Source organism: Nannospalax galili, unplaced genomic scaffold, assembly GCF_000622305.1.
Source record: "Nannospalax galili isolate Female #2095 unplaced genomic scaffold, S.galili_v1.0 scaffold974, whole genome shotgun sequence".
Classification (NCBI taxonomy): domain Eukaryota; kingdom Metazoa; phylum Chordata; class Mammalia; order Rodentia; family Spalacidae; genus Nannospalax; species Nannospalax galili.
This window is the reverse complement of record NW_008335438.1, coordinates 3,669,533-3,678,863: the sequence shown is the minus strand read 5'-3', so window position 1 is coordinate 3,678,863 and position 9,331 is coordinate 3,669,533. Positions and strand designations below refer to the sequence as shown.

The following is a 9,331-nucleotide window of genomic DNA, read 5'->3' as shown; positions in this document are numbered from 1 at the left end:
AAAAAAAAAAAAAATCTTTCTCATGTCAATTTGACTAGGTCCAGCCATAACCTTGAGAGGATAAAGTTTAAAAAAGAGAGAAAAGAAAAATAAATACAGAGGATCCCACACATGAACAAAGATGCAAAAACCCTAACTACATATCAGCATATCAAATCCAACAATAATAACACATCATGACCAACTTGAATCAATTCTAGAAATATAAAGTTAGTTTAATATTTGAATAAGGAGAAAAATCAAAAGATTCAGAAAAAAGCTTGGTAACGCTATCTGTGGACATGACATGGCTATCTCACTCATGAACTCAGACCAGCTGTGGTTACCAGTACAAGACCAGTTATTGGCAGAAGATTTGCACAAGATCAAGTCAGTCAAAAGAAACAAACCAATTTACTTACTGCTCATGACTTTGCTTGTTTGTTTTTTAAGACAGGGTCTTCCTATAGCCCCAGCTGGCCTGGAACTTGTTATGTAGACTAGGTTGGTCTTGATCTCACAGAAATCCACCTGCTTCTGCCCCCTAAGTATTGGTATCAAAGGTGTATGCCACCACGCCTGGCCAGTTCATGCTTTAAAAGCAAACCAAATCTCTCAGCAAATAAGGAAAAGAAGGTAATTGCCCTACTGTATAAGATAGCTATTTTAAGAAGTAAGGCAGAAAGACATGTTCCTCTACACATCAACTAAAATAGTTTGGTGTCAACACAAAGATAGACCAACTGACTGAGGTGACAAAACAGATTTCAAATAAACTCATGCCTGCTTGGTGCTTGATTTGTGACACGTGGAATACTGGAGAAAAGTGAAAGGCCACTTTGGACACCCACAAAGGGAAAAATGATGAATTGGCCACAGAGGCCATGAAGAGCAAGAACATAGGAAAAATTTCTAGAACATAGGAAAATATTTCCTTGCTTTAAAAAAAAGGGGGGGGGTGTCTGTGTGCATGCGCACGTGTGCGTGTGCAGGTGTATGTACAAGAGTGCAGAGGCTAGAAGCTGATCTCTGGTATCATTCCTCAGGCACTATGCACTGTATTTTTTGAGACAGTCTCTCACTGGGACCTGGAACTCACCAATTCAGCTAGGCTGGCTGGCCAGGAAGAGATCTGTCTCTGCCTCCCCATCTTTTACGTGGGTGCCGGGATAGAACTCGGGTCCTCATGCTTGCATGGCAAGTACCTTACTGACTGAGCTATCTCCCCAGCCCCTCCTCACGCTTTTAAGATAGAAAAAAATGTTGCTAAAGAGAATGCCAAAATGACTAGCCAGGAAGAAAAGACTTGATGAGCTGAACCAACTGAAACTAAGAACTTCCATTTTTCAGAAACACGAAAGGGAAAAGGCAAGCCACAGAGTAAGAGCAAATATGCAAGTCTTTCTCTACAATATATTCTGTGAGTTCTTTACCCAAAAGAATCAGTGAGAAAGAGGCCACTCAATAGAAAAAGGAAAAAAGCAGGCTAGAAACCTGGGCAGACCATACATGAAAGAAGATGGCTCATGGAACTGCCCACCCTGTCCCCAGACACAGTGAAGTGCTGGTACCACCGTACTGCAGCTCAAGAGGAGCTGGTGCCAATGGTACAGCATCAGCAAGAGCAACATGGAAGATCTCGGTCCATCCCCCTTTTGAGATTTCTGCTGAGAATGAAGGGTTAGCATGAGGTATCACTTTGCTTTTACATTTCTAGCCATGGGAAGTATAGAAAAATCTATATCCAGAGCAAGAACAGTTAGGCCTTTCCAGAAGAGCTTTCCCCACATCTAGCCTAGCTGGCTATGGCCCTAGTATCCTGAGCACTGTAAAGAACAGATAAGCACAGGAAGCTGTGTGTGCCCAGAGACAACACTGGACAGTTAACAGCCATGTGTTTGAGGAAAGGACAACAGAAGGCAGGAATATACCCTGCCCTTCCCAGGACGGACCTGCAGTCATTTTCTCTGAGAACACCTTGTGACCTGCTTTGCTCATTTACATGCTAAAAGTTTGAGTCTGTCACATATTACACCAAGAACAGCAAGGAACAAAACCATGATTTCAGTCCTACAGTGTAAGGGAGCAACAACCAGAGATGCATTTATAAAGCGTGAAAATCACTATTTAGAGTAACTGAGGAGGATGCGATAGAGAATCAAAGAGCCCTGTTTACATGGTTTGCATTTGCAGTCTACTAAGCCAGGCTCATTTTCTCATTCCTTTAGGCTCACTTTCAGCTATCTGATACAATGGCTAAAAATAGCACATGCCTAGTGAGGACAAGGTGATTTAAGAGCATTTACTTGCTAGTGACTCCAGACTGCTTTGGTTACTTTATCCAAATGTCAGTTGTTCTGGATGGATCAATTAAGAACTGCAATACCAATTATTTACAATGAGGGAGTGGGGTGCTGGCACCCAGGCCACTAATAGGTGGAACATGATAAAGAACCATCCCGGGTACAGCACCTGATTAGGACTTAATGCCATTTTAAAATTCAACACAAATCATTTTTGTCTAGTTTTATATATTGAACATCCTAGTTGTAAGTCACTCATAATACATCTATATCAGTTTGCATTTGAACCTCGGTTGGGGAATTTTCTCTATCAGATTAGCCTGTGGAAATGTCTGTGAGGGATTTTCTTGATTTTTGAGTGATGTGGGAGGTCCCAGCCCACTGTGGGTAGGAGGTCCTGGGTTGTATAAGAAAGCAAGTTGCGCACAGGCAGAGGTAAACCTATAAGCAGTGTTCCTCTGTGGTCCATGCTTCGGTTCTTGCCTTCAGGTTCGTGCTCTGGTTTCCCTCAATGATGAATTGTGATCAGGATGTGTAAGCCAAATAAACCCTTTCCTCCCCAAGCCTGTTTTGGTTAGTGTTTTATCACAGCAATAGAAGGTAAACCAAATCATTGTGTTACATTGATTTTTTAAAATATGTGTATGAGATAGGTTAGCATATTTCTGAATTTCATTTCAGGATAATACTAAAGGCATATAAAATACTGGCCACAGGTCTCGGAATCAGTGCTCAGAGGGTTGAAACTATAAAATTCCCCATTATGCAGTAGTTCCTTAGGAACAGAAGCTAGACTGCACACTCCTTTATCTTCTCCCTGGTACTAACTGCAGCTTCAACAGACAGTAAATATTTGATGCTTTACTGAAAGAACACAGAAAAATCTTGCTAATCTGCAAAATGTTTCCAGAGCTCCCATTTTCTAAGACTATAAACACTATTCAATAAACTGGGTGAGGTTCTGTTCAGGGTCTGATGAAAGTTACTCACCTCTATGATTTACTACTGAGCCTTCTTTCTTAAAAAAATATCTTTGTGTGTAAATGCATGCCTGTATATGTGTAATATATGTGTGTGAGTGAGTGGGTGCACACATATGGAGGTCCACCTTGCCCCTTGTTTGTGACTGCATACACCAGGCTGGCTGGCCCAGTTTCCAGGGATTCTCCTGTCTCTGCTTCCCATCTTCCTGTAGGAGCACCAGGATGACAAGCATCAGCTACTGTGCCTGGCTTTATGTGTTCTTGGGATTCAAGGTCTTCATGCTTTTGCAGCAAGTTCTTTACCCAGTCATTTCCCCAGCCCTGAGCTTTCATTAGAGTAAGCAAAGTTACAAAATAACAAATGCAAAGTAGAGGTTTTTGTTTTGGGGGATTTTTAAATTCCAAAATGCTTCAAGCTAGAAAGAAAGAATTCAGTCTGGTCCTCCTCTAAGAATCCCCACTCTATGAACTGCAACATCACTTATATCACGTAACCATTATAACCTCAATTCCTAGGTCTAACAGACAACTTCTTCACTATCCCCATCCAATCAACAATCAAGTCTCATCACTTTTACTTACCAGCCTCTACTCTAATTAAGATAGCGCTGTCTCTTCCAACAGCATACTGTTTCAAGTTACTATCATCCCCGCAGGGACTACTAAGAGAGCCTTGTGCACATGGCACGATGAGATGCCTATATCCTCCCTCTTCCAATCATCCTTGAAGAAACATGAAGTCAATAGCACCATTATTTTGGAGATGGAACATAAATAAGAAATGTTCAAAGTGAAGTTTAGAATAGGTCAGAGCTAGAAGTTAAATCCAAGTTTGTTTAGTGTGCTTTATCCTTTCCCAAGCTGTGCTCCATCCTTAGTTACGCCACCCTAGAACCACTGTCCTAAGTACCACTTTCCTGATTTATGCTTGGCAAGTAGAGACAAAGACATAGGACGTTGAACTACATCTGTATAACTCTATACACTGCCAGGATTCGTCAGTACACCTGAAATCTATCTTCCCATTGCCTTAATGCCTCTTTAATCTGCAAACCCTCAGGTTGAAGGTTATAGTTAGTATTAATTAAATGAGAGGCTGTTACTATTCACTGATTTTAATTTCAAGGATAATTCAACATCTATTTTTAAAAAGACATGGAAATAAACCAGTGAATTTTTTCCCATTATACTGCTTAATTAAGCAAGATACTAAGCTGTATATATATAAATATTAGCAGGATAAGTAAACCATTATGAACAAGAAAAGGTTGGTCTTGCGACTGGGGTAATCTGGAATATATAATAAGGGCAATCAACACAAAAACACAGGGAAGACAGATGCCAGACTGTCTATAGGCAAATTAAGAAGAGTTAACATTAAACACGAGAAAGAAAAAAACCAGAATGCCTACAAATAATTCACAACTGGTGACATAATAGTGCAGGTGAACTCGCTGGCAAAACTGCCAGTGCTGCATTATAAATAGCCTGAGCACTGTGAGAGTTGCTAGGAGACCGGTTCATTTATCTACCCTTTCTTGGAGTAGTGAAAGGAACTGCAGAAAAATTAAGGGGACCCCAGTGAGCTCCCCTTTACTTCAGAGACTTAGCTTTCCCCTGTCAGATCTTTTTACTCCAAAATACAGGCACATGGATGAGTTTTAAAGTATGAAATCTGACACACATCTCAACAGCTGGGAAGTAATTGTTTATAGAAAATTTAAAAGGCAAGGCACAGGTACAATAAGACATGGGTGCAGCAAGGCACGGGTGCAGTAAGACACTGTACAGTAAGACACACGGGTACAATAAGACACAGGTACAGTAAGACACAGGTGAGTAAGACACGCACAGTGCAGTAAGACCCAGGTGTGCTCTAACAAGGTGGCATCTCTGCTTTGTTACTCATGTACTTGGAAAAATATCCTAAATCCTAGCTACAAATCTGTCCAGCAAGGAGGTCATTTGCAACAATAATCCTGAACATTATAACAATTAATTATAGGGGAAAAGCAATTATAAAGTCTTTATTCACAAAATCATACCAAATAAGCTATACTATAATAAGCAATTTCCAATCTTCTTAACCTAAAGAAATGTACTCTGAGAACTAAAAGCCAACAAAAATATCAAGTAACATGTATTTTTAAATTCTGCTGACTCTTTCCTTTCTTTCCTCTTCTTTTGGGAGACAGGGTATTACCATGTAGCCCAGGCTAGTCTAGAACTTGAAATCCTTCTGCCTGAACCTTCTAAGCACTGGAATTACAAGTGGACACCACCACATGCTGCTTTGGTTTTGCGTTCACAGCAGCTTTCTCAAATCCTGGAGGAAGCCCGCGTGGATGAGGAGCCTACCGTAGGGCTTCTCTTCTGTTACTCTTCCGGTAGAATCTAGAGTGTCAGTGGCTTTTCCCAGCTCTCCAATGGCAACATACCTCTAGGACAGAAATGAGAAAAATGGGCCATGAGGCAATACAAGACTACTTGTTACACACACCTTGAAATTGACACAGATCTTTAGTACTATTACCAATCTGATAGAAAGTGAAGGCCAAAACAAAACCAAAAAACAAAACACTCTGAAATCTTTCTGTTGGCTTGTTTCTAGTCTGTGGGAAGCACTTGCTTAGACCATAAAATCCACAGACTTCCCACACCAGCCAACAGGAGAAAGAACAACCCCACTTTTTATTTTTATGGTGCATAAGTATACTGCTATTGCAAATTTCTAAAACAACTTTTATACTGGTAATCTATTTTTTTGTGGAAAATTTTCAGATATAATTGGCTCTCCATATCCATGATTTCGACATCAACAAATTCAACCACAGAGTAAAATATTTTATACAGAGACCGGAGAAATGGTTCAGCTGTTAAGAGCACTGACTGCTCTTGTAGAGGATCTGAGTTCAGTTCCCAGCACCCACATGGTGGCTCATGACTATCTGTAACTTCAGTTCCAGGGGATCTGATGCTCTCTTCTCCAGCAATGTACACACACATATATATGTATACTTACATATATGTAGGCAAAACACTTATACACAAGAAATAAAAATAAACGTCTTTAAAATATTCTATATAAGCCAGGCGTGGTGGCGCATGCCTTTAATCCCAGCACTTGGGAGGCAGAGGCGGGCAGTTCCAGGCCAGCTGTGGCTACAGGGAGACCTTGTCTCAAAAAGACCAAAAATAATTTAAATAATAAGTAAAATATTCTCTATAAAAAGATACATATTGAATACATGCAGACTTTCTATTGTTAGTCCCCATAATCCAGCATAAACACCATTTACACAGCATTTACACTGTGGCAAGTGTTACAAGTCATCTAGAGACAAGAGACACTGTGACAGGATGAATTTGATTACAGGCACATATTATACCACATTTAGCAGGGACTTGAGGATCCCTGGACTCTGGTCTCTGTGGAGGCCCTGGAACCAATACTCCACAGACAGCAGGGTGCACTATATGACCATAACAGAGAATGGTACAATAAATCACAGCATGGCCACCACAAAAATCAATAATTTTACCATACATACAATTAAAATTATTTCAAATAAGATGATTTGCTACTACTTCTATAAAATTCTAAGTCCAGTCTTCATAACTAGATCGTGCATTTAAATAAAAGCTAAATATTAGAAAAACATGAGCAAACTCATACACATCAAGAACAGTAGAGGTACTACCTTTAACTGTCATGTGCGTTTTCAAACACAATACCAAAGCTCTCTGAAAGGAAGACATCTCAGAATTGACCACCCACATGAGTTCTCATACAGCTAAGGCAGCTTATAGTCACCTTCTTTTCACTACTCTTTTGGACGAAGTCCGGGTTTTGTTTGGAGTTTCACATGAAGTAGTGAGAACAGTGAAAAGACTGTTATTTTTCAGAGAAAATAATCTGCACTTACGTGGTTTTTAAAGGGAAGCTCAGGCCAAGCATGGTGGCACATGCCTTTAATCTCAGCACTTGGGAGGCAGAGAGGGAGGCGAATCTGTGAGTTCAAGGCCAACCTGATCTACACAGTGAGTTCCAGGGCAGCCAGGGCTACATAGTGAGACCCTGTTACAACAAAACAAAACAAAACAAAACAAAGCACAAACAAAAACCCTCAAAATATTTTGAAGAAATGCAAATTTATTAATGACAAACTCATACTAGTGAAGGGACTCCAGAAAAATGAGAATATTAAAAATTTGAATCTCATAAACATGCAAACATTACAGCAAAAGACCTTAGATGAAAACACCTCCATATTACACAGCTCATATTATTTTACACAAATGCAATGCAGAAGGAATGCTCCAATGCATTTGAATTCGTTGTTTAAAGTTTCATTAGGACTGACAAATACTAGTTTCTTGCAACTGCACGCTCAGTCTCATCACCTAAGATGCCCAACTCTGCTTCTTTAGTTCAGAATAATCAACCTGGTGTAAGCATCCCACCGGGAGAAGCACAGCAGGATGAACGGCAAGAGCAGAGGCTCACTCCAACTGGCTGGGCTGTAATTACAACTCCACCCCAGATGGTGAAGTGCTTAAGTTCATCTTAATTGCTCCAGAATCGGTTAATCTTAAAGTAGGGGAAAATAATAAGGGCCTCATGAGAAGCAGCAAAAAATTTGGAGCAACAATTTCTGTCCCTGGTAAGTAATGGGTAACAATATTATCACACAGGAGACACAGAATGATTCACAGTAACAATGGTTACAGTGACTCATGTTACAGTGAGTTCTCATAAGAAACATAAGAGCAGGCTGAGGAGACAGCTCAGTGCTTGCCACACTAGACTGAAGACTGGAGCTAGATCCTCAGAATCCACATAAAAAAGCTGGGTACAATGGCGTGTGCTTGTAATCCCAGTACTTGGGAGGTAGAGTTAAGTGGTTCCCCAGGGTTCGCTGGCCAGCCAGCCTTGCCTAATTGGGGAGCCCCAGGTCCCAGCAAGACCCCTTGTCTCAAAAAACAAGGTGGATTGGCTCCTGGGAAATGGGACCCAAGGGTGGACCTCTGGCCTCCACATAGATGTATACCTACCTACCCACGTGGGGGGGGGGGAGGGAGGGAGGGAGACTGTTTAAGAAAAACATGCAGGCTCATATACTGTGCTTTCGTCCTAGTTTCTTTCTCTACTGCTGTGAAAAATGCTCTGACCAAAACCAATTTGGGAAGGAAAGGATTTAATTTGGTTTACAGGTCCCAATCACAATTCATCATTGAGGGAAACCAGGGCAGGAACCTGGAGGCAGGAACTGAAGCAGAGACCACACAGGAATGTTGCTTGCTCAGCTACTTTTCTTACATAAACCAACTCCACCTGCCCAGGGATGGCACTGCCTACAGTGGGCTGGGCCCTTCTACCATTCAGCAATTGAGAAAATGCCTCATATTTGTAGCCACAGGCCAATCTGACGAAGTTTATTCCTCAGCTGAAGTTCCCTCTTCCCAGGTATGTCAAGCTGACAACTGCAGGTTAACCAGAACAGCCCTGAAAGCATTTTCAGTATTCTGTCATGTAACAGAATTGAACTGGGTTCCTTATGCTTGCCAAGTATCCCATGTCTACTTTAGTCTCTGAATTCTGGATGTCATTTACTTTGGGGCAAGCCCAGTTCCCGGCCTTGATTTTCTTCTGTTCTCTAAGCACCAACACCTCTTCATTTTCCAAAACCCCTCCCCCGCATTAATCTCTGTCCTGCAATTTCCAAACACCATCTCCAAATCTTGGGCAAGAGTAAATAATCAACATAAAATTCATATATAAAAAGAATGGAGGGCTATCTCAAATACACAAATTCCGTCTTATTTCCTAAGAACTATAAAAATACAAAGAATTGGGGCTGGAGAGATGGCCCAGCAGTTAAGAACACTGGTTGTTCTTGCAGAGGACCTGGGTTCAAATCCCAGCACCCACATGGCAGGCTAACAACTGTCCATAACTCCAGCCCCAGGGGATCCAACAGCCTATTCTGACCTCTGTGGGCATTGCATGATATGGGTGCACTTACCTACATGCAGGCAATACATGCATACACATAAAATAAAAAT

The 9,331-nt window shown here is 41.1% G+C and overlaps 1 protein-coding gene across 1 annotated transcript in view; it reads right to left on the bottom strand.

The window, feature by feature from the left end:
- The window catches only part of Trub1 (TruB pseudouridine synthase family member 1), a 58,034-nt gene that overhangs the window by 20,129 nt on the left and 28,574 nt on the right, over positions 1-9,331 (bottom strand). The window contains exon 4 of the mRNA XM_008830239.3: positions 5,624-5,705. Within this exon, the coding sequence (XP_008828461.1) occupies positions 5,624-5,705 (82 nt within the window). The remainder of the gene's footprint in view (positions 1-5,623; positions 5,706-9,331) is intronic.